This window comes from Pteronotus mesoamericanus, unplaced genomic scaffold (genome assembly GCF_021234165.1).
Source record: "Pteronotus mesoamericanus isolate MK-2021 breed Mesoamerican mustached bat unplaced genomic scaffold, CSHL_Meso_final scaffold_21, whole genome shotgun sequence".
NCBI classification, from domain to species: Eukaryota; Metazoa; Chordata; class Mammalia; order Chiroptera; family Mormoopidae; genus Pteronotus; species Pteronotus mesoamericanus.
Window position 1 is genome coordinate 16,407,795 of NW_026555310.1, and position 26,660 is coordinate 16,434,454.

Here is a 26,660-nt window from a genome sequence, read left to right on the forward strand (position 1 = left end):
AATTTCTGGGCAGAAGTGTTGACTCTACTAGCATCCACATATCTAATGACTTATGAGGCACTTCTCTCATTGTATCACCAGATGCTAATTATAATGTCAATTTTAATTCAGATTGAAGGGGAAAGTAACATTTGTTGATAACCTGCTCTTGTTTGACATAGTGCTGATATTTTCAGAAAGTATCTCCACTCATTCTCATAGCATCTGTTAGCTAGATAGAGAGCTGCATTTTTAAAAAATATTTTATCATTTCTAGAGAGAGAGGAAGGGAGGGTGAGAGAGGGAAAGAAATATCAAGTCTGGGGACCAAACCTACAAACCAGACATGTGTTCTGGCAGGGAATTGAACCAGTGACCTTTTGCTTTGCAAGACAATATCCAACCAACTGAGCCACACTGGTCAGGGCTAAATCTGCATTTTTATGAATGGGTAATGTGAGCTTAAGAAACAGTGGCCACAATAATAAGTGTCAAAAGCCAAAATTCCAAACCAGCTTTGACTGACCTCAAAAAGTCTCTGCTTTTGTAATCTTACCACCCTGTCCCATTACTTAAAGTAGGCCACATCTTCCAACACTGTGGTCAGACCTGGGACCACGTCGGCTGTGTGAACTTCCCAGCCTAACAATTTATAAAAAACTTCTATATATGATCTTACTGCTCCTCACAATATGAGTCTGTGAAGTTTACACCTATATTACTTGCCCCGACTGGGTGGCTCGGTTGGGATGAGTGTCATCCCGTACACCAAAAGGTTCCAGTTCGATTCCCAGTCAGGGCGCATACCTAGGTTGTGGGTTTGATTCTCAGTCAGGGTGCGTATGGGAAGCAACGAGTCCATGTTTCTCTTACATCGATGTTTCTCTCTCCACCTTCTTCTCTCTCTAAAATCAATAAAAATATTTTTAAAAATTAAGAAAAGATCTATATTACTTATCTTCATCTTACAGAAGAATTAATAGGTTTATGGTCACATAGCTGATGCTCAAACCTAGATCTTCTGGCTACAAATCACCTTTGGTCTATAGAACATTTGATTTTCACCTTACCAGGCATATCTTGGTAGTAGTGATCATTGTGGTTGACCCAGTAATGACTTACGATGCTGTTTTGGGAATTTGATCTTATTTCTGATCAATCCTAATGCCTGCTTACCTAATGACTCATGACTCATGAGGTACTTCTCCCATTGTATCATGGGAAATTCTTAGGTAGGAGGTAAAATCATTATTTATGGATACACAAATGTCATAACAGGGGTCCATTTAGCGGTTATTATCTAACATCTTTGCTATATATGAATTATTGTGTCCCCCTGAAATTCATATGGCAAAACCTATTCCCCCGAGTGTGGTGGTATTTAGAGGAAGAGCCCTTACCAAAGACAACCCAGAAAGCAACCTCGGCCCTTGCAGCCTGTAAGGGCACAGAAAGAAGATGGCTGTCTAGGAACCTGGCAGCGAGCCCTCAGCACACACCCGATCGACCCGCATCTGTACCTCAGACTTCCCAGTATCCAGAACTGTGGAAAATAAATTGCACTTGTTTATAAGCCACCCAGTCCCTGACATTCTGTTGTAACAGGCCAAATGAAATAAGATACTCTTTATCCATTCTATAACTCTGATGGAATTGATGTGACTTCAATGAATTTATTTTCATTCTTTTTGTTAAATTTTTTCTTTATTTTTGATTTTTACAGGAGGGGAAGGGAGGGAGAAAGACGGAGAGAGAAACATCAGTGTGAGAAAGGAATATCTATCAGCTGCCCTCTCGTATGTCTGCCGACTGGGGACCAAAGTTGCAACCCAGGCATGTGCTCTGACCAGGAATCTAACCGCCAACCTTTCGGTTTGCAGGATGGTGCCCAGCAACATGAACTATACCAGCTGGGGCAGATTTATTTTCATTCTTAAAATAATCATTGTACAATATCATTGCATGTATGGGACTATATCAGGATAATAGTATTTTTTAGAAGGAAAAAAACATTTTTCTCAGGTAGAGAAGGTAGTCTTAGTACAAAAATGCGAAAGTCTTAAGAGTGATTCATTTTATCATGTAAAAATTTAGAACTTTAGTAATAATACCGATTACTGTATTCTACACTCTCTTATGCAAAACCCTCTAAGATAAGTATGATTATTATCTTCTTCTTCTTCTTCTTTTTTTTTTACAGGTAAGGATTTTAGGTTTTAGAGAGATTAAGTAACTTAGGGCTCATGTGGATAAATTGGTGAAGTCAGAAGTCTGGCTTCAAACTCCATGCTCTGAAGAACCACATTGTATGTAGTTTCCCTTGTATTATTCTATGTAAAAAATTTTATATTCAAAGACATAACATAAGAAACAGCCATGAAGAAAATATATCAAATACAGATCTGCACAGACACACAAGCAAATATACATGAGTTTCCATAAATTAATAAAACCAACCCCAACCCAATAGAAAAATAGGTGAGAAATAGAAGCAGGCTACTCAGAACAGAAAACTTGAATGTCTAATGAACAAATGTCTAGTGAACGAGTGACAGAGGAGAAAACTTAAATGTTGTAGCTAATGAACAAAAGAGAGGGTTAAGGACTTGGGGCTTGAATAACAGTAACAGCGAGATGCTGTTTCTTGTCTTTAATTTGACAATTCAAAAGACTGATTTTTGCAAAGTATTGATGAGAGTCAGAAAAAACAAATTTGTGCCTTCATATGCTGACGTAGTTGGCCAAATTGATAGAATCTTTGCTTCGGGCAACCACATACCCTCCAATCCAGCAGTGCCAGCCCTCTGCATCTTCCCCAAACCCACTGGCACATTCTGTAAAAATGCATAGGCACTTGTACCTGTTTACCTCAAAGCGAAAGTATATATATTTCCATATGTGGTTGTAAATGCATACATCACACACAAACACGCCTGGTGAGGGAAAGTGTCTAGAAAGATTCTAGCATTTTCTCCCATAAAGATTATTCTTAAAATTCCTATCACAAAACAAACCTACCCATTTCCCACAGGTATAACAATTTAGTTTCTCATGAACAAGATTCATAAAAACTTTTTCTAGGTCCCTTCCTCCTGTATTTTTCTTTCTTGCTTGTTGATCTTTGATCTTTATGCAGGTCTTTTTCAAACCCTGATATGTTTTAAAGTGTTTAGCATTTCTGCTTACAATGTTTAGTTTTTCTTCTTGTCCCATCTTTATGCAATAAGCCCCATACAAATATTTTCCCCATCGCCACTGTGTCCCCTTTTCATTTTGCTCAAGAAGAAACTGACCATAACTGAGTTATCAGCTCTTAAGAAGGTTTCTGCAAAATTCGGATAAATTCTACATAGCCTAAGTTTTAGTCATTTGCTCTGCTAATAAGAATGGAAATTAAACGTCCTGAGAAAGACTTCATCCTTTATAAAGAAGCTAGCATGCAAAGCAAGACTATTCATATTTCCGATTCTTGACTGCAGCAATTGCCTTTGGTGGTTATAATAATGATGACTCTTCAGACACACCTAACATTCAAGTGAGACAAAGAGGAATGAGAACGTCCTGCCACAGTTCCCTCTAATTTCTCCACTGACCTCTAGGTGGCAGTATACCTAGTTCGGATTTCCCCAAATCTTTCCTCTAGTACTTCCTTTGGGACTATTTGAAATTCTTCCCTTAGCTTCTGTTTCCTCACTTGTAAAACTGGGAAAATGAGGATATCCTCTCTTGGGTGGTTGTGAGAAGGAAAAGGAAGTCATCGTGCATCTTCTCACCCGTGTGAGGCTGTATTGTTGTACATTTGAAGATTACCTAACAATTTGGAAAACCCCAGACACAAGAGTCTCAGATGCTTTTCTTTTTGGATGGATGATTACTTGCTGAATTCATCAAGGAAGTTCCTTAACATTTAACTTCCTTTTTTATGATGAAGGATTTTTAAGGGAGGCATCCTCTGGGGCTTCTCACTCCTATTGCTTCAGTTGTCCCAAAATGTGTGTGTGTGTGTGTGTGTGTGTGTGTGTGTGGTTCAGTTGTCACCTTTGATCCCCAGCTGGAGGACTTTGGTTAAGGACTTCAAAGCCCTAATCTTCCATGCAGGGACGCTCTTAAAGCTGTTGCCCCAGCCTCTCACCTGGGCTTCCGGCCTGTGAGCCGCAGATAGAGGTCATAGATGAGGGCAGGGGCCCGGTGGCTCACTGCATTCCAGTACTGGGTTGTGATGGTGTTGGTTGTGAAGTCAGCATATGGCCTCCTAAAAGCTTTCTCAAATGGGATTTTTTCACAGCTTGCCAAGACTTGGCATCCTGTGGGGGAAAATAGAGAAAGTGGTAAGTCTAGAGCCTATGAGCCCAATGTGATGGATGGCATTTGCAAATGGGTCAAAACGATAGAGATTTAGGGCTTGCTGTGTGGAGTCAGGAATCAATTTCTGAGAACAGTATTAAGATTTTTATCCTGGCAAGTCATCACAGGATTGTGAATAGGTTAAGAATTGAGTTCCCTTCTTGAAATCTTTACTCTAAAACAATTTCTAGGGGAAATAGTTTTAATCAGTGTAGTGAAGCATTGTGCAGAAAAATTTAAATCCATCACTCAATGCCATAGTTAACTAGTCTATTCTAAAAGTCTGAAGATGGTGCCTAGGGGCTTATTTACTTGCATGGATCATTACTTGCAGAACCATCAGGAAAGTTTCTTAACATTTTACCTAAACTTTTATATATAAAGGGCTACTTAAACCTTACACCTGAGGGTTTACTATGAAGGCTGTATTCCTCTGTGCTGGTTCCCTTTAAATACCACAGGCTTTTGTTTCTTTGGCATTTCTACTTCTCTGGGAAGACAGCAGACTCAGTTGTCCACTCTTATCTCCAGAGTCTTTTTCATAATATTTTTTCTTTTTGTAATTATTGCTTAGGGAAAAACTCATTAAAAACTTTAAATGCAAATTTGAAATTCAATAATTCTTTTCCAAAGATATTCATTTGTATTCAATTTTGATTTTATCTATGGAGAACTTTCAGAGAATATGTCTAAGTTCATTATTCAGTTATGATGAAACATCTGTTATTTTGGTAATATAATTATTGTTCTGTTTAAAAGGATCATCTGACCTGGGAATCTGGACTCTTTTCCTCCTGGAGGAATTCATATTCACCTTTAAAAATCGTCAGTGGGGTGGGTAGAGCAAATTCAAGGGAAGCAAGAAACCTGTCTCCTATTTCAGGCATCAATTCCCCATCTGAATTTGAAATAGAACATTTACTCTCTCTGAGTCTCATTTGCAAAATAAGACACACTGCCAAGATTATTTTTAAAATCACTTTCAATTATGAGATTCTATAATTCCTTAAAACAGGTAGGAAGAATTTTTAGCATGATAGAAGACTAGTTTGAATATCAGAAATAAAATTTACATCTAGCATCTTTTTATTTAAAAGCTTAAAATACTTTGTTTGTATCTATTAATGCCTTTATTTATGAGTGATATCTTAATTCTGTTACTGAGGTAGAGGAGATTTATTTATTTAAAAGATTTTATTTATTTTCAGAGAGAGGGGAAGGGAGGGAGAGAGAGAGAGAGAGAAACATCAAGGTGTGGTTATGGGCGTGAGCTGTGAGGAAGCATCTCACGCACCCCTGCATTGGGGACCTGGCCCACAACCCAGGCATGTGCCCTGACTGGGAAAAGAACTAGTGACCCTTTGCTTTGCAGTCCAGTGCTCAATCCACTGAGTCACACCAGCCAGGGCAGGAGATTTATTTTTATTTCCAAATGTTTTCAGAATTATTTAGATACATAATCTAAATAACCAGATATATATTCTAAAGAACTTTGCTGCTAGAGAATTTCATTTAATTTTCACTGAGGTAATAACTGCAAATAGAATAGCACAGCTGAATGTTCTCAATTGGAAGTCAAATTCTAACGCATTGAGTCCATTTGATTTTTTTTCTACACCTGCTACCTGAAAAAATTGCTAGATGATCTAAAGTTTCAGATATCAACAAGAAAATCAACTCCTAAACTGATGAAGGAGTATAAGATTGGTTAGCTTTTTCTATTCTGTGCAGGATTACTTCAACAAGATAACTTCAAGGTTACTTTTATGGCTAACTGCACAACTAATAAGAATATTACTGACCCAGTAACAGAAGTTTATATTATTGGACTTTTCTGTATCTATTTGGTCAAGTCACATGTATCTATTAGCAATGGGGCAGGTGGAGTGTGCATGGGCGTGGTGGCCGCAGCGGGAGCGGTGTTTTGTCACTGACATCGCTCATACTCACTGACTTCCACTTGATTTTACTTATTTTTAAAGCTCTCTATAGCCATCGGACCCCTTATTGCTTACAATCATGCAGATGTTCCCACTGACCCCTCTTTGGTACATCTACAAATTGTAAATATTTTATCTCTTTACTTATTTTTTGTGTTTTTTCCCACTCTAAACTCCATGGCACACTTTGTCTAATTCTTTTTTTCTGTGGTAGACATAGTAGTTACGTCGCTATGGCACTTACCCATTTTGCCCCAGTGACAGGGATTAACGTTACTAGATGTACAGTGGTAGATTAATATTGATTTAGGTCTGGAAAATAAAGTAAAATTTAGATAAATACAACAAAATGGAGAACTAATGAAAGAAAGATAAGGGAAAATAATATTTAGACATGGTTGTTTCAATAATTCTCGAGTAAGGCAACCTAGGCAGCCTTCGATTTTTTGTTCTTTCTTTGGGTCTAGGAAAAGAGTGTGTGTGTATGTGTATGTGTGTGTGTGTGAGATCTCAAATAGGCTGACATAGATGTGGAGCAAATGGAGGTGTTATGATGAGAAAGCCTATCATATTTCTAATTTAGGAACACGTTTACTGGGCAAAAATATAGGCTAAGTGTTTTTTTCCTAAATTCAGCAAGGCCCTGCTGGTTTGGAAAACATCTAAATGTCTGACATCAAATAAGAAAAAAATCCAATTTAATTTATTATTTTAGTTATCAATGATTTTTATGGTTCATTTAAAGAGTTTGTTATTTTACGATCAATGAAGCACTAAGCAGTGCTAGTAAAATAACTCAATGCATATATGATGGCATATTTGGAACTATGTAAATTATTGAAACAGATACCTTCTCACATTTGGGATCTCCTACAATAAAATGCATATATTTTGAAAATAAGCCTCATATATTTACCCTCCTTAACATCAAATCTTTGAAAGCCAGCTTAGCATCCACACCTGTGAACTGCTGTGTACCATCCTACAGCCAAGGTGAGATTGACGACTGTATCGACTGGAATCAGATCTGCCACAGCCATTGGAGCAGCTCTCAGGGCCCGGAGGAAGCCTTTCCCGGTCTGCATGGGAAGAAGAACATGGAATATTGAACCAGATCTTAGGTGCCAGCGGGGGCTAATGCTGATGCTTAGTTACGGCAGCTAGCATCAATTCGCCCCGTACTAGGTTACTGTACAAAGGCTGCCATCTCTCCAACTGCCCAGCTTTCCAGCCATGTACATCCCAAATTGCCAACATTCCCATGACCCCCTAGTGCGTGGTCCTTAGGTTCCTTTAGGGAATGAAATCTTTCAAATTTGTGAGAGGTAATCTACTTAATTAATTAACAAACACCAAGAATAGTTTTTCCACAGCTTAAAAATTAATTCAAAAGACACTTCAATAATTAAGGTTTTCCAAATTTCCCATTAATCCTCTATTAGTGGACTACTTAAATTTTGCTGTTTTCTGCTAGTGCTTACTAACTTATAAGCAATAGCAGACACTAAAAATTTAAGAAGTATTTATTGTTTTTAATTAATAAAAATTCTGCCCTGACTGGTGTGGTTCAGCTCTCTGGGTGTCATCCTGCAAAGTGAAAGGTCGCTGGTTCAGTCCCTTCTCAGGGTGCATGGCTGGGTTGCGGCTTTGGCCCCAGATCAGGGAGTGTACCAAGGACAACCAACAGATGCTTCTCTCCCTCTGTCTCCTTTCCTTCCCCGCTTCTCCAAAAAACAAGTAAGTAAACTCTTTTTAAAAATTAATAAAATTCTACTATTCAGCAACAACTTTGTTATTCCCTGGGAAAAGGCCACCATGATTTACTTTTAATATGGTAACTGAGTTCACCTCACAGATCACCAATGTTGTATAGATGCAATAATTGGGAATTATTCATGTTAATAAATAAGTAATGCCAATAAATAAGCCAGTGAATAAGTAAAAAGCTTTGTTTATTTTATGAAGGAATTGATTATTTACACCCTGCATATTTCCAACATTGATTTTCAGTGGTTGTTAACACTTTATGTTCCTAATTTCTGTATTCTTGTAACTGATTCTTTTGGACAGAAGACACCAGTTTGGAAAATTTTATTTTTTAATTTTGTAAATATATTTTATTGATTATGCTATTACAATTGTCCCAATTTTCCCCCTTACCCTCACTCCATCCAGCACCCCCCATTCTCTCCAGCCATCCCGTCGCTTAGTTCATGTCCATGGGTCATGTATATGTTTAATGGCTACTCTGTTGCCTATATTGTTCTTAACATCTCCCTGTCTATTTTGTACCTACCAATTTGTACTTCTTAATTCCCGAACCTTTTCCTCCATTCTCCTCTTTCCCTCCCAATTGGTAACCATCCAAATGATCTCTATGTCTATGATTCTGTTCCTATTCTGTTTGCTTGCTGAGTTTGTTTTTTAGATTCTATTGTTGATAGTTATGAATTTACTCTTCTGCTTTTCTCTTGCTGCTTTTCAGATCCTCTATTTTTAATCTTTGGCATTTAAGTTATGATCTGTCTTAGTGTGGTCTTCTTTGGGTCCATCTTCTTTGGGACTCTCTGTGCTTACTGGGCTTGTATGTCTATTACATTGACCAAATTAGGTGGGTTTTCTTTCATTATTTTTTTCAAATAGATTTCTAATTTCTTGCTCTTTCTCTTCTTCTAGCATCCCACAATTCAGATGTTGGTATGTTTGAAGTTGTCCCAGAGACTCCTTACCTCATCCTAATTTTTTTTTTTAATTCTTTTTTCTTCTTGCTATTTTGATTGAATCTTTTCTTCCTTGTGTTCCAAACCATTTATCTGATTCTTGGCTTCATCCACTCTACTGTTGATTCCCTGTAAATTTTTCTTTATTTCACTTAGTTTAACCTGTATTTCTTCCTGGGTCTTTTTCATTCTGTTGAAGTATCCAACGAGTTCCTTGAGCATCCTAATAACCAGTGTTCAGAACTTTGCATCTGACAGATTGCTCATCTCCATTTTGTTTAGTGTTTTTTCTGGAGTTTTGTTCTGTTCTTTCATTTGAGCCATAATTTGGCAGCCTATTTGTTTCTATGATTTAGGTACAGCTGCTTTGACCGCCTGTCTTAGTAGTGTGGTCTGTTGTAGAAAAGAGTGCCCTTAAGTTGAGTGGAGTGGAGCATTAGGTAATTGCCTGGGAAGGATAACCCATGTGAACCAGGTTGATGAAGTCTCAGATATGGTGCCGCCATTCTGTGGCTCCTTGTGAGGGAGGGCTCAGAAAAGGGACAATGACCACTGCCAGGCCTCTGGAGTTTTGTCTGGGAGGAAGCTGTCCCCCAGCACTCAGCCTGATGCCAGACACTTTAGCTTCTCCCCGTTTGCCACCGGTGCCCTTCCAGCTGCTGCCCCAGTGCTGGAGCCCAGAGGGAGTGAGTCTGTGTGAGTCCTAAGTTCATCACAGACCCTTAAAGAGGATACACCTGAGAATCCTGCAGTTTCTTCTGCTGCCACAACCCCCACTGGGTTTGTTTGTTTTTCTATTGCTGCTTAAGTACAGTTGTCTCCATTTTCCCCCAACTACTACTCCCTCCCCACCCCACTCATCCTCACCTCCCAACCTCGATCCTACTCCACTTTGGCTTTGTCCATGCGCCCTTTCTACATGTTGTTCTTGGATGAACCTTCCCCCTTTCCCCTCCATTATCCACCCCTCCTCCCCGGTTACTGTCAGTTTGTTCTTTATTTCAGTATCTCTGGTTATATTTTGTTTGCTTGTTTGTTTTCTTGATTAGATTACACTTATAGGTGAGATCATATGATATTTGTCTTTCACTTCCTGGCTTATTTGCTTAGCATAATGCTGTCCAAATTCGCCCATGTTGTCTCCAAGGGTAGGAGTTCCTTCTTTCTTTCTGCTGCGTAGTATTCCATTGTGTAAATGCACCATAGTTTTTTTATCTACTCATTTACTGATGGGCACTTAGGTTGCTTCCAGCACTTGGCTATTGTAAATTGTGCTGCTGTGAACATTGGGGTGCAGAGGTTCTTTTGCATTAGTGTTTCAGGATTCTTAGGGTAATGCAGCAGTGGAATTGCAGGGTCAAAAGGCAGAAAAGGGGGAACACTAGTGCACTGTTGGTGGGAATGCAGACTGGTGCAGCCACTGTGGAAAACAGTATGGAATTTCCCCCACTGGTTTTTACAGCCAGGAGTTATGGGGACTTCTCTCCCTGGCACTGGAACACTGGGCTGGGAGGCCTGGTGTAGGGCTGGGATCCCTCATTCCTGAGATAGCCCTCCCATTTTTTATTCACAGCAGGTGAGTGTGGGACTGCTGGCTCCGTGTCTCTGCATCTTCTCATCTCTGCCCCTCCTACCCAACTGAATGAATGGGACTTCTTTAATTCCTTGGTTATTGGACTTCCTTACAGCTCAATTTTCTGGTAATTCTGGGTGATAGTTGTTTTGTAGTTTTGTTGTAATTTTTGTTGTGGTTGTTCAGGGAGGCGAGTCATGTTTACCTACACCTCCATCTTGCCCAGAGGTCTGGAGTCCAAGTGAAAAACTTTGGTCTTCTGTGTCCCCACCTTTGAAACTGAGTTGCAGGTTCTGTCCCCAGTCGGGCAGCATAGTAGAGGCAACTAATTGACGTTTCTCTCCCTCTTTGTCTCCTTCCCTCCTCCTCAAAGTGTAAATTTAAAGCTTGGATTCTTGTAATCTCCTGGTGAGACATATGCAGGAGCACTAAAACAATGGTGAGCACACTTAGGCATATGGAGAGTGGACTGGAAAATTTTAGGTAACTTGAATAAATGTGCAGTTTTGTAAAGAATGTAATGAAATATACTCTAGGGTCATGTTAGAATAGTGAGGTTCTAAGTTACCAAATGTTCATCCTAACTAAGCCTTAAAGAGGAAGGCAGGTAGAGAACAAAAAAAGAGAAGCTAGAAACTGCTGGAAAATAAAAGAAATAAGAAACTTCATTATCACTGTTTTTGACAAGTAGTCATAATTCACTGTCTTATATTTGTATCTTAGCTCATATTGACCTAGCTCTGACAACAGAGGCAGGGTCTGAAGATGAGGTTTGTAAGATTTAAACTCAGAGAATTGAATTGCTATTCATTGTTCTAAAGAACAGAGTTGCGGTTCTGGTCCTTGAATGCTTTAACATGAACTGTGAAGCAGCTCAGCTCAGACTGGCTCAGTTTCTGCTGCAGGAAGACATTCACAAAGACCTGCTGACCTAAAGGAACCATTGACACTTGTCCTTGTAGGTGAGAGGATTATTACTGAAAAGTCTCTATTGTATTTTTCAATTTTATTTATTTATTTTCAGAAAGTGGGGAAAGGAAGGAGAGAGGGAGAGAAACATCAATGTGTGATTGTCTCTTGTGCGTCCCCTGCTGGAGACCTGGCCTGCAACCCAGGCATGTGCCCGGACTGGGAATCGAACTGGCAACCCTTTGGTTCACAGGCTGGCACTCCATCCACTGAGCCACACCAGCCAGGGCTATTTGCCAGTTTTTAATTTGAAATGTTTGCTCCATTGGTAGTTCTCTTTCTTATATTTATTAAGAACTGGTTATTAATGTATTTTATACATTTATATGACCTATATCCACACACACAAGTTCTTGTATGCATTTTATAATCGAGATTTTAATGATTATTGTGAATATGATTTTTTATCATATCCCCAGTTTGCTTCTTTAATTCAAGCTATTAATGAACAACAAAAAGGAGGAAACACCCCCATCTAGTGGGATGAAAGGGAACTACAGACATGGTCCTCAATGCTCAAAGGCTTTCCAAAAACAAATTCCTAACTGGTAATTGATATCACAACACATTAGTTTTCCTGAAAATAAAATCCAAAAATCATAGTAATTTCATCCTGCCTCTATTTTTCGGTCAGCCAAACTGAGATAAGATGCTTCAGTTGCAGTTAATAAAGTAACATTTATGGTTTTGGATCAATGAAGCTAAGCCAACACTACGCTGTTGTTAGTTACTATCTCTCCACCATATCTCAAAGAATTATTTCCACGTCATTATACATACCGCAATAATGAGCCCACTGGGTCCATTTATGTTATCAACCCAACCCTAAAAAAAAAGAAGATCTCTATCGGTCATACATGTCAGAATATTTTAATACCTTTGGAACAACTGCAGTCTAATCTTAATACATTTCGAACAGAAGCCCTGAGATCCAAGCCTATATATAACTGTCTGATTTAGTAGATCTCACATCACAAACAAAGGTCAATGGCAAATCACTGCCTATTTTCTGCATTTTATTTGTGCAAGAATGAATATTCTGCCAGCAGGAGTTATGGAGAGCTTCAAATTGTTTTAATGGCATCTTTGGGGCTAAATTGGACTTTGTATTACTATCACAATCTGCTAACCAATTCATCAACCATCACTTCCCTCCATCTGGGAACTGATTTTATCTCCCCAGGGGCACATTTCAAACATAATTTGTAGGAATTACCAATTTCTTGAGAATTTTAACAGTCATACCATCCATGCTATCAATTGATGTATTTATATTAGCTTGCTTAGAAGTGTTATAGAGAAGATTATGGTTAGGGGCAGTTGGAGGAAAATGTCTTCTTTGAGTTTGTCTCCTCAGCCCTCAGCAAGTCAGCTGACCTTATTGTGTCTGTTTCTTTATCTGTAAAAGTTGAAATGCATGTGTCAAGTGGGAGAGGAGACAGAAGAGAGGAGGAGAGGAAGGGCTTCTGTTGAGCCTTTTACTGGGGACTAGGCACGGCTCAGCACTCCCCATACATTGTCTCATTCGGTCCCCTCTCCAAAGTGGGTGGATCTGGTAAAACAGCCCAGTTTTACAAATGAGACAACTCAAAACTGGCAATGTCATTATGGGGTGGAGCTCGAATTTAAACGGCCCTAAAACTTCTCAGAATTGCTTCAAAGAAGATACTGCAATCCAAAGTGCTTTCAAAAGGGTAGAGCAGCATATAGAGGTTAAAAGTTACTATTTCTAAACTGAGAACCTTCTGTGAGCTTTGTGATTCTTGTTTATCCAGGCTGTTGTAATACCACCAATTTTGCCATCAAGAACATCCTGGTATATTTAACCTTTAGTGAGAAAAGCAAGAAATGACAGTATCTCCCATGGAAACTTTAAGACTAGAGTTAATGAGAAGCTAATCTGAGAGCTTCGCCCAACTTCCAGAGCAGTCAGTGTAAATCCTGGAGGGGCCTCACGCTGAGTAATTCCCGAACCAAATGAGAAATTTTGCTCAGTTAAAATGGGTTTGTGTTTGATTTACTACACTCAGCTATACATCGAAAGAGAGAGAGAGAGAGAGAGAGAGAGAGAGAGAGAGAGTATGAGAATGCGCAGAAAGTAATTGGGCTAGAAGGACGCAGGCTCGGAAGTGGAGCAAGGGATCGCGTGAGTGCCTTACTGGGAAGGGCTCCTGCCAGGTTGCTCCCACGATGGAGGGCCTCACGATGGCGATGTTCAGGTTCCCGCTCTCCTGCTGCACCACCATCTCTCCCAAGGCCTTGCTGTACGTGTAAGTATTGGGCCAGTCATGGATCAGCTTGGGTGTGATCTCATCAATAATGGAGTCGTCTAACCACCTGAAGGCAGTCAGAGAGAAAAAGAACTCTAGCAACATATGTTAGACAATAAACCAAAAATGACACTGTGAGACACAATCAAGTAAAACTTCCACTTTCTAGCTTGAGTTCTGACAGTCAGAAGAGTCACAGGATACCGAGGCTGAGTGTGTACATTGTCAAATCCTGTGTGAGCTCTTTGCTCTCCACAGCCAAGCCCCGCCTTACCAGCTAACTCCTACCTTCTCCCGCCTAGATAGGCCGAACAGCTGTGCAGCCTACGACTTGATTACATATAATCTCTATCTTCAATTACTTCCTCTCTAACAGGTTCGAAAGTGCATATCCATCAAACATATTTGGGAGCGCCAATCGTGAGCCCAGGGGCATGCTGGGTGCACTCATGGAGTTGCAAAGCTCTCTCGTTCAAGGTGTGTCTGTGGCAGCCCACTCATGCATGTTGTCCAGCCAAAACCTAGACACTGATCTTGTAGACTTCAGCTTTTAATTTTTAAAATGCCACTCAATGCCTCAACAAATAAAAGCAACTACTTTTGGCAGACTTATAATCTGTTTTAGCAAATCTATGAAATGTATTTTGAAGGTTTGTTTAGAGTCTGTGCTAATAACTTAGTAATAACTTCTAGAGATTTTGAGATAATTCTAAAGTGCTCTAAAAACTATTAATAGCCTGTCAAGTGGAGTGATTATGGTACTCTGAAGCAGTGATTACTGAATACTTCTACTTACAAGAAAACATGTAAAATAAACAACTGAGTTACCATGACAACAGCCTAATTGTTTTAAAGTTGTCAGAACCATTTTGATAATCTCAAAGTCTATCTGCAATTCTTGAAGAGAGCAATAAAATTATTGTCAATTAAATATTTAATGTTTCTCTTAGCTGGAAGATCTATTTGGTCAGACTTTTGATATAATTTAGTTTTTAAAAATTAGGCTACAAAAAAATGTTAGTGTGATTTGATACATTTATTCCCATCTTACAGAACTGAGCTTAATCATACTGTTTTGACTGTAGAAAAATCATAGCTGTTACCACTTTGCTCCCATTTCAAATTGTTGAGCATTTAAGATGTGTTTATCCCAAGACTTGTTCAGAAACACAATTCTCAATTTTAATAACTCTCATTTCCTACTGGAGTGAAACATCAGTATTGTCTACAATGTTTGGTTTTTCTCTTCGCTGCTACTGGTGCTGAGTGTTTTCTAGATACTCAAATGTCTTTTAACTTAAAATGAATAGGGAAAGTCTGAGAAGTTCCTAGAATTAAAAACAACTCCAAATACTTAGGAAAATAGGTACTCCAATTACTTGGCCTCCTGAGGGCTGCGAGAGAGCGTGGGATAATGCAGACAGCTCTCCATCTTTATAATAATGTTATCTTTTGCTCATCTTGTTTGTGAGTCAAAAGTGGATTAAATAACCTAAGAACATTTTCTTTCCCTGCAAAAACATACAGGTTACAAAAACTGGGTCAGAAGATCTATAGTCTAATTCCTTTTTTTTTACAGATTTATTGAGGTGTAATTCACATAACATACAATTCACCTATTTGATGGAAATGCCACCTAATTTTATTAAGTTTGCAAAGAATAAAATTTTAAGAAAACAGCAGACCCCAGAAATGCACTAGGATTGTACGTCACACGGCTGGTCCCAGTTGTTGTACAGGTGCTGGTCTACACTGAAGAGGTAACTTAGAGGCTTTACCAAGTTGGGTGAGTTTGCTTCTCAGAAAACGTTGGGTTCATAGGTTTCTAAGAACACAAATGCTCAAGAAGTCGCAGTGTTTTGTACTGGCCTGCCTCTAGCCTTCCTAGTGACACCTGTATGTAGCTGTATCATCATCTTGTTTCCCCCATTTTTACTAGTGAAAAATGGCAATAATTACATCTGTTCTAAAGTTTTAGTTTATCATGTAGACAGACCAAAATATTCACAACTGCACTTGAAGCTTTTTGATAAAACAAAATAAGCCAATCAACCTAAGGCATTCTTATTTTTGGTAAAATCACCAAGGAACATATATCTACAGAGGCAGTAGTGGCTTTTACAATATTTTTCCTAATGCAGCCAAACAGAGCAGGGCCTGTCTGTCTCAGCCACGTGCTGCGTTCGCAGAGGTGAGTGTAACGAGGACACGCATCTACTGGTTGGGTGGTGCTCTTTTTAAGATGAGTCATCAGTTCATGCTCTTCTTTACCAAAGTTTGACTTGCTGCAGTGATTTTTTTCTAGTTTGTTTTTAAAACAGTAAGTTAGCATGGATACAGACACCACAGAAACCAAAGTACATTTCTGAAACGAACAAACGCCTTTTGGTGTACTTAAGAGGATGTTTTGAACGCATGGGCCCCAAATTCTAAACTACTTAAATTGATTCAAAAGAAGCAAAAGGCTATTAAAGATTTCAGAAAACAATATGTGTGTGTGCATATATACACCCACAATTTCCTCTAAGTATTACTTTTTGGTTTGGAACTTATCGAATCAATCTCTTAATATCATTTATAACTTTATTATTTACATATTTACTAAATGAGACAGCCTGAGGAATATTTTTTTTCTCTTAATTTTCTTATTCAGTAAGCAGGGCAAGCAGATGGGTGTATCAGGAAAACTTTCTGGAGAGAAAGCACTGGACACACTGCTTCATGGTAACGTCTGCTCTCTCCTTCTCTCATCTGAATTATGTTCTTCCCTTGATTATTGCGATTACCATGCCATATGTTCTTGCTCATGTGTCCGTTGCCTCACTTTTCAATGCGTCCAGAGAGAATGGATTGGGTTTTTATCTCTGTGTCCAATCACATTCCTGCCCCCAGGAACCAGCTAATTTAATTCAGTAAATGGGTGTTCTCCCACATGATGGTCTTGATTGGCCAATTTATGCTGTGTATAAGGTTTTTGGAAGCTGAGCTGGCCAGTGACAGGCAGGAATGGGTGGCTTTAGAAGGAGGTGAGGCTGTAGGGAGACTGTGGGAAAGGAAGAAAGGGCGTGGATGTCTTTGCAGAGAAGGAATCAAAATTGAAAGTGAATGTATCCACTTAGTGGTGGGGGAAAGCTAAAAGCCAATATATGTTAACCAACTTTGGTTTGTCAGCATTGGCTTCAGAGTCAATTTAAACTTTTGTTGGGGAGAAGGAGGGTATTTATATCTGAGTCTAATCCTTGTGTTGAATGGGCTTCAGTATTTTCCTCCAAACTTTTATTGCGCATTTATCCTGGCCTCCAATAGCCTGACAACATGAAAATTATTCAGTTTGTTTAAGAAACACTCTAACTCCGCTCTGATTAGTAGTTAAAGCCTAGTAATATTACAAATACAGAGAATTTTCAATTTTGTGTCAGCTACTTAGATGCCATCTTGAGATAATACAGTCTCAAGAATGAAAGCACAAATGCGAAAATCAGCCTTTTGGTCCCAAGCGTAGGTAAGCTTTCTTTGTGAGCACAACATGATCTTCAGCACCAAGGCAAAACTGCCTTCCCACACTTGGCCTCCTTTCTTCGCTCCCAAAGGGCCGCACTGGGGGCTGGGGCTGCTGGTGGCTGTCATCTCCCCGGCATCTCGCCCTCCACCCTCAGCCCACCCGCCAGAGCTGACCGCTACGTGTGCTGTGTTTGATCAAGAAACACCTTTTCTTTGTCACATGGCAGATTAGCTGTGCCTTCTGGGAGCTTCAAAAGTGTGATTTTTAGCAGGTACAAATATGAGGGACTTTTATTGAATTAAAGCATCTAGAAGTTAAAAGACAAGAGAAGGGTGCAGAGAGTTGGAGAAAGATGCTGCACCGATTATTGGAATACGAAGGAACCCTACTGCAAATGAAAACTGCTATACAAGAAAGCCCTTGAAACATTTTTTCCCAAGCTTGCCTGCTCTAAGACTTGCGTGAAGCCTCTGACAAACATCCAGATTCCCGGATGATTCTGAGGTTCCCTCTTGGGACAGCTAATTCAAACTTTAGTGGTGATAACCCCTAGTAACGTGGTGATTCTTGTGCCAGGCAAATCGGGGGATCGCTAATTTAAAAGAGCCCCACTTCACAAATTTAAGTTATTACAATTTGCATAAATTGGGATTAGGTCTCAAAAAGGCATTGCTTCTTTGAGTAAAAGCTTCAACAGAATGAAGCTTTAAAGAAATTAAATTCTGGGTACTATTTAGAAATGTAAACTGTGGCAATTTGCATATTCTAATCTGATAGCTAATTAAACATGTGTAAGACCCATAGGCAAAGCATTAGCCGTGTCTTATTGTATTTTTTCTCCCAGAACACACGGGTGTTCTGCATCTGTGGCCACGCCCCACTCCTCTCCATGACTCCCTCTCAGGTAGCGGGCCTGCCTGCCTCAGGCCGCTCCTCAAGTCCACCTACATCCCTTTCCCAGAAGGACCAAATTAATGTTCCTGCTTATTTCCATCCAAGTCTTTGCTTAAATAAATCAAAATAAAACAACTATCACACACATGCACACACACACACAGCCCTACCTCAATGGGTCCCCGCCACCTAGAGTTAAGGGCAGTCCTCTGCAGCGTACTCAAAAGCTCCAGGATATGGCCCCAGCCTCCCTCTCCAGCTTGATCCCTGCACATAGCATATGTGCTGCCAAAATGGACTTACATCGGTATCAAACATGTCCCAGGGTTGCCTGTTCCAGTCGCTCTGCCTCACATGTGCCTTGGTCTCATCTGTTCTTCCAAGTCCATCTCCTATGCCTGCCTTTGTAGTTTTTCTACTCCCTCCAATTCCATCAGATGTACTATGTACCATCTCTTCCACCACAGACCATATGTAATCTCCTCTGCTCTGTTCATGTGTGATGGTGAGCTCCTTGAAAACACAGTCTATATCTTAAGAAAGCACCTTTTTCATCTCTGGCTCTGCCAAGCCTGTGGGTATACTGGGAAGACTACGTCCCTGTAGCCAGAATTATGTGGCTGTGGAGGAAAATTGTGTCTCTGACTTACTGGCTGAGAGGCTTCTGACGAGTGACTTAGCCTCCCTATGCGATTGTCCCTTTCTTAGTGCAGCGATAGTAGTACTATCAACCCTACAATGTCATGTTAAGGAATTAAAAGTGTCAGAAAGTATCCTTGCTTACAATAATTACTCAACATAGCCATCCTTTCCTCTTTACTGCAACTTTACTAAATTGATTTAAGTATGTTAAATAAAGCAGTAAATATGTATGGACCTATTTTTCTAGTTCCTAACTCTTGTTATTTCAGGCTTTTATACAGGCTCAAAGCCATTGTCTCCTTCACCAGCTCCCCCAAGAGAGGAGACCTTGGCCTGGAAAACATGGGAAGCACCAGCCCCAGAGCCCAGTCTTTCCCAGTCAGTTATGTGCATTTAAAAAAAAAAAAAACATACTTAAGCTGTTATTCTGAAAAAAATGGAATTTCACTGGCAATCTCTGATCCATTTATGCACATGAGTTTCTAAAGGTAAATACCACCGATGAGGTAGAAGCCAGAACTATAAAGGCAGACACAAGTAGGAAGGTGACACATTACATGATAACCTGACTGTGGTGGTTGGGATGAGGTGTGGGACAACTGCAGGTCTAAGAGCCAGGAAACCCAGTTGCATGACACTGGTTAATGGCCATGCTTGTCATGCCAATTAAGCGGAGGTGCTGAGCTGTGCGCTGGAAAGGATGGGGCGGGGACGGTGGGTGTCAGGGTTAAGCCCACAGTCCCACTCCCTTTGTTAACGGCACTGAGCAGGATCACTTGGGCCTGTGTAACTGGGAAGGTTTCTGGCAAAAAGTGCAAATCCTCTTTAATTTCCCAGAATTGGAATTCCCATTAAACTGGTTTTCTGGGAAAAGAAAGGTTTGTTTTAGTGTTTCATGGGTGAGTTTCTTTTTGTATTATTATATTTTTCAGCTTTACTATGGTATAATTGACAAATAAAATTGTGAAATATTTAAAGTGTACACTGTGATGATTTGGTATACATATACATTGTGGAGGATTCCCCACATCCAGTCAATTAATATACTTATGTAGGTGACTGTCATGAGATCACAAAGCCCAGAGTACAGCTTTAAGATCATTTTGTTGTCTAATTCCTGGTTCTTTTTTTTTTTTTTTTTTTTTTTTTAATGAGGACCACTGCGATACTAAGAATAAGAACAGCTACAAGATGCTAGGTGGTTACTTTTTATAAACATTTTTAAGGAAATGAAAACCTAAAAATCTTGGGAAATAATTATTTTAACCTTAGGTCCATTACAAAATAGAGAAGAAATCAGAGAATAACTATATTTTAAAACAAAGTAACTAAATTAGGTAAATTAATATTTATTCAGAATAACTTTAATGGTATTTGTTATTCTTGAACTTCAAAAAAGTTTCATCGGATATAGAGGTTGTTGAAACAGTCATGAACATTGATGCAGTTGGTTATTCAAAAGTTTAACATCTATGTTTTATTTGAAGTTTAAGAGGAAAAAATGAGCATCTGGAAACAGAGATAAGATGTGAGCTTATAGGTATTTTATTTTATTTAAATAGTTTATTTATTTATTTTTAGAGAAAGGGGAAGGGAAGAAGAAAGAGGGAGAGAAACATCGATGTGCAAGAGAAACATCAACCGGTTGCCTCTCACACACCCCTAACTGGGGACCTGGCCCTCATCCCAGGCATGTGCCCTGCCTGGGAATTGAACTGGTGATCTTTCAGTTTGCAGGACAACAAAGGTGTGCAGGATGACACCCAAACCACTGAGCTATACCAGTCAGGACCTTATAGGTTTTTTACATCCCAGAATAACAACATACTATGAATTCTGTCATCTATTCTTGCTTTGTCAAAAACAAACAAACTCACATAAACAAACAAACATCACCCACCCCCAGCCAAAAGAGTCTGCACGGCGATCATCTAATGCCCTCAAAAAGTTTTCATCCATTCAGCAAATATTTGAGTCCCTACTGTCTGCTGGCACTGGAGAGCAAGAAGGAGCCAGGCACCTTCCCTTCCCTTGAGAAGCTTATTGTCTAATGGAAAACACAAATAAGCACCCAGATATTTAGAACGAGCACTGGGTACTAAGCCTGAGGGATTCTGGGGGGAGCTTTGACAATCTGAGGCAGAGGCAAAGTCATCTTCAGGAACAGAACTACAATACACCAAAGCAGGCGGTAAGAGAAAGAGGAGTAACCCCTTCAGCGTGATTGTAGCACAAATGTGAGGGGAGGGCTGAGAGTAGCATCTGGACGGGCGGTCCTGAACATAAAATTATGAGTTAATAAATTTTCCCCTGTTGTAAAAAATACCTAAGCTCCTTAATTGCATTCAAAATGTATTCTGCTGAGATAAAATATAATTTCATTCCTAGTTCTGTTTGGCTGCATATTTACTTAAATAATCATTCTCTTTGGGGAACAGTACATGACATAAACATAAATTTTAGACAAGTGTCAATGACAGATCATAAATCATGTAGCAATCAGCTGCCTTTATCGGTTGACATTAGTGGTGGAGTGTGGGAAACGCTGAACACAGGAGAATAAGTCTAGACCTCCTCTGGAAGGTGAGTTTATTCTTCTTTGCAGTGTAAGGGTGTTGAGTGTCTGGACACAGTTTGGGAGGCAGGAAATTGTATGAAGAACCTGGAGATCCCTCTCGCCACGGGTGAACTGAATGTTCATTTCCCACCTCTTTTTTCGGGTGCACTCTCAGGACTTCTGTGCCCACTCAAACTGGGCTATAACCTGCTGGGTGCAAGTGGTGGGCTGAGCCTGTGGAATCTCAGGGCCAGGGTCTGGAACCAGAGGAGGGCTGCCCCTTTCCTGGGCCTATCAATACGTCAGCACCTTATTTACCAAGACCCAGCCCTCCAGGGAGGCAGGCAGCTCACTGACAGATCAGTTCCACCCTGGACGTGCTCTGAGGTGCTGGACATCGACTTTCTGCCCTGCCTTTGGGCATCACGGTATCTTTTCTCTGCCTATCCTGACAGACTCTGGACTCTGAGAGGTTTCTTTTCCCCAATTAGGCAAAGCATGATTTATTAGCAACTTTAAGTAACCTCCAGGTCTTTAAAATGACTTTCAGTCTTCTTTGTCCTGGATATTTTTAATGACAGGTAAAAATATCTATTCTCAAAGTATATGAGATAAAAATATTTGCCCTGAGGGGACTGAATTCTTGATTTAGCTAAAGCGTCATTTTAAAGAATATATCTTAAGTGGAAATGCAGTATTTTATGAAATGACAATCTGACAAATTCAGTGTGAAATAGTCTATTTTTTCTGCTATGCTGCTTTTTATGCAGAGTTAAAAAAAATAACAAATGAGAAAGGTAAACTTAGTAAATGGAGCAAAAGAACAAAGAAGCAGAAAACAGAAACATACTTACTGTGAGACTGAGGTCATGTCCTAAGGATAAAGTGGTTTCTGTTGGTTGGCAAGAAGAAATAAAACGCTAGACATTATTTCTCCTGCACAATAGGAAAGTAAGGAATGTATATCTTGGCCAAAGAGGTCAAGAGACTGACTCCTTCTGCAAAATTTGGGAGGAATTCCTGTCCTCTATTAGTTTTTCCTTACTAACCTTTTGATTATCTGCTGTTAAGCACCGCTAACACTGCGATAATTGCTTGTGTTTATCAATTTATCATCACAACTATAAGATGGGCACTATTACTAGCCTCGTTGCACAAATGAAGGAACTGGAGCCAGTGAGGCCAGGGAACTTGCTCAGTGTCACACAGCTAGTAAGTTGCAGAGCCTAATGTTGCACCTTTGTCAGTCTGACTCCAAAACCTGTCTTCTGAATTTTTATATCATACGGTCAATTTCCTTCAGTGACAATGCTGAGTTGAATTGAGGAACCTCTTCTATGTAAACTGTCCCCAAGTACAGTATTCAATCCTAAACTAGCACTTTGTTTCAAGGGTGTTTCATGCTGTTACCTCATTAATGAACGATCACCAACAATCAAAGAGAACAACAATTGGCCCACCCCTACCCCCCTCGTTTGACCCAACTTACTCCATGGAATCAATGATTTTTTTTGGCTCCACGGGACATGGATAGATAACTTCGTCAATGTGCTTCAGGTTACAATTTGAAAAGGCAGTAGAGATATGTACAAAGGCCTCGAGCTTTGGCATCTGACTGGCCATGAGCAAGAGCTTCTGGGTGGCGATAACATTAAGCTGCACGGCATGTCTGGAGAAAATTAAGCAGAAGGAAACACAGCTAGCCTGTATCAGGCTTCATGGGGAAAAGGTATGAGCGCTGCTCTTAAAATCAGGATCGAGCGTGTCTGCAAGCACTACTATAACCTAACATTTCTCTGAAGTTTCAGCCTTGTAATTAGGAAAATAAAATTAACAGTTATAAATGTTGAAAGGCGGTCACAAGCCCAGTGTCAGATTATATAATTGTATACCTGGAAAACAAACAGAAGCAGCGAAAATGAAATCTGGGATAGGCAGTATGGCAGTTCGGTAAGGAGTCCATTTATAAAAGTTATGTAAAAAAATCACTAGCTTTCTTGTATAGAAACAACAATTAGAGAAAACAATGGAAGAAAGGCACACATTTAGAATCCAATATTTAAAAATATATCAAATTAATGGACTCTATGTTAAAAAATGATAAAACTTCATTAAGGGTCATGACAAAGAAAATGAATAAACGGAAAGACATATATTGTTCTTTGATAGGAAGAACCAATGTTTTAAATATGTTAAAGTTTTTCTAAATGAATCTACATATTCAATGTAATCCCAATCAAATTTCTAACCTTTTTAAAAACGGTAAAATTATTGTAAGTTTAATCAGGAAGTATAAGCAGGTGAGAATTGTCGAGAAAATCCTACTTAAAAAGAATAACGTATGTATACTCACCTAATAAAATAAAATTACAGTAATTAAAGTACTATGATGTTGAAAGAGAAAGCCTAATTAATGAAACTAAATAAAGAGTTAGAATGGGAATTTACTATATTTCCTTTGAAATAAAGAGTAAAAACAAATCATTTAATAAATGTTGTTTCAGGAATAATCATCTGTTAGGAATTAATAAAAAAGCTTATGCTACATTCACACCTACATCATTCTTCTTTTTATAGAATTTTCCCGACTATTCCTCCTTGTTTATAGATAAATAAATTTTAAATGGGTCAAAGACTGAAATGTGAAAATAAAACAATAAAAATACTAGAAGAATTTTAAAATAATTTCATAAAAAATAAAAACAAGTTTGATAACAGATGATAAACTGTTAAAATATTTGGAGCCTTACTTAAAAAAAAAACAAACAAAGAATTGCTAAATCTTTCAAGGTCTTAATATTTATAGGAAAAAAGGTTACCAAAAGAAAAATAGGCAAAAACCATGGACAGACAATTCACAGAATAATAAGATGCCAATCAGTATTTAACCATTTTTACCTTTTGACTATCAAAGAAATAAAAACATTCAATGCCATTTCCATGATCATACTGACAACATTAAAGAGAATTAAAGAATTATAATAACGTATTTTGTGGGTGTCAGAAATGAGCATTCATGTGCATAGGGACAGTGTAAACTGATGATACCATATCTTTGGAGAGCAATTTAGCATAACATGACAAACTATAAATTGTTCATAATCTGGGCACATTTGATATATATCTAACAATTCTATTTCTAGGAAGTTACCCAAATGGAAGCACACAAAGGTATTAAAAAACATGTTTGCACAAAGATGTTCATTGCAGAGCTGTTTATAAAAGTGAAAAATTAGAAAAATCTAAAAACTGTCCACCAATACAGAACTGATTGAGTATATTACATATGTGTACAATGAAGTCTCATGTAGTCATTACACAGTATAATAGAACATTCATTTCTAATGAAAAATAAATATATAATTGAGCTGTTTGCGAAGCATTCTCAGCATGATGCCTTTGTTTGTAAATTTAAACATAACAATCTCGTTATGGATGCATAAAGAAAATTGGAATGGATGTTCTCCACAATATTAAATGCTTATCTCTGGAATGCAATATTTTGGAGAAGTGTTACTCCTTTGCATTTTTTTTCATTGAGAATATCTTCTTTAAAAAAAACAAAACAGAAACCATAAGGAAACTTACACATGTGTGTGTTTACACACATATACACACAAGCCATAAGTGGGAGGCAGGGACTTACCGGAGGCTGTCGTTGAAGCGGACGGTGGCTGCGCAGTGGAAGACGATGTTCGTGCAGGAGAGCAGCTCCTGCTGGTCCTGTTGGCTGATGGCCAGGTCATTGTGGTTGAGGTCTGCGTAAATAGCTCTGATCTTCTCATGCACGTTCGGACAAACTTCTTTGACTTTTTCAAACAGCTAAAACATAAATATAAATCAATATACAAAGATCACCATCACGTTTTCTTGTTCTCACTGGTTTGTCTCATTTTGGTTCTCAAAAACTGGTTTTAGTTGTAATGTAACTCAAGAGCTATTTGGTTAAGTTCATGCAATTCAAAGTCAGTTTAGTATAATTCCTGTTCTTCTTAATTTGATAAGCATTTTTTAAAAAATGAGTCGCTATTTACTTTTTGAGACAGAGGAAGGGAGGGAAACATCGATGTGCAAGAGAAACATTGATTGCCTCTAACATGCCCCCAACTGGGGACCTGGCCCGCAACTCAGGCATGTCTCTTGACTGGGAATCAAACCAGCAATATTTTGGTTCGTAGGCTAGTGTTCAATCCACTGAGACACACCACCCAGAGCTTGATAAGCATTTGAAAAAGCTCCAATAGCCAGTAAAAAGTGTATTTTGAACTTTTCCTGTAGAGTGGAGTGATACTAAATTAAATATATCCTGCTCCATCTCCTTTCCCCCTATAAGGCAACTTTTTGTTTATAGGTGGTGATTGATACCATTTTGTGCTGGAAAATATTGTTTTCAGTGCAAAATTACCAGCCTTTACACAGCTTTTATAGATGATTAGTTTTTACAAAGTCTCATGAGCACAAATTCTAAACAATTTAACTGGACAGATTAATAGGATATCCTGGCAGCACAAACATAATGAGAAACAAATTAACCAAATTTGTAATGGGTAAAACAAACACAAATTTTATATCATCTCTTTCTAATATAAATGACAGTTATTGCCTAGTAAGAGAATTGCATGAGCTGGTGTACTTTTTATGAAATTATAATTGATTTTTAAAAAATAATCTAATTTATAAAGGAAAAAGGAAAGAACACCAGCAGCTTTAGCTTTTATTACAATTATTCACTGGGATCAAAGTCTCTATTTTCACCTCTACCCAGAAGTTCTTAGATTAAATTGGTACCTTCTCTTCTGTCAGGAAATACAATTTTAATAAAATGATCCCTGTTCCAACCTATTCTGATAAAATGGAATTTTACTGTAATATTGGTATGATATGTTAACAGTAAAGAAAAGTAAGGCTAAATGTTTAGAAAGGTTAAGAGCAGAGAACATAAGTCTGTGGTTTTAACTATAATACAGTAGCAGAGACAAGTTCTCTTCTACACTTTAACCCTAAAAGAATGTTTCATCTATTCCTTGATCCTTGATAGCAGGCTGCTTCTCTTTGTTAGAAATACACCCCAGGCTTTTTTATTGGGTAACAAGTAGTCAGAGAAATCATGTCTCATTTGCATTGGGCAAGACTATATTCAGAGGTCATCCTGGGAATTCTATGAAGGTGATCAGAGAAGAAAACTAAATCCACATATTGCCAGGGAAATTAATATACTTCTGTCTTTGCAACGTAGGGTCAGTCTTTTCCATGGGGTGTTACTACAATTC

At 38.8% G+C, this 26,660-nt stretch overlaps 1 protein-coding gene across 1 annotated transcript in view; it reads right to left on the bottom strand.

Annotated features, from left to right (window-relative positions):
* The window catches only part of FAR2 (fatty acyl-CoA reductase 2), a 119,365-nt gene that overhangs the window by 4,905 nt on the left and 87,800 nt on the right, over positions 1-26,660 (bottom strand). The window contains exons 3-9 of the mRNA XM_054591291.1: positions 25,037-25,212; positions 22,880-23,059; positions 13,685-13,862; positions 12,306-12,350; positions 7,224-7,342; positions 6,508-6,575; positions 4,112-4,283 (exon numbers count right to left, since the gene is read on the bottom strand). Coding sequence (XP_054447266.1) covers positions 4,112-4,283; positions 6,508-6,575; positions 7,224-7,342; positions 12,306-12,350; positions 13,685-13,862; positions 22,880-23,059; positions 25,037-25,212 — 938 coding nt within the window. The remainder of the gene's footprint in view (positions 1-4,111; positions 4,284-6,507; positions 6,576-7,223; positions 7,343-12,305; positions 12,351-13,684; positions 13,863-22,879; positions 23,060-25,036; positions 25,213-26,660) is intronic.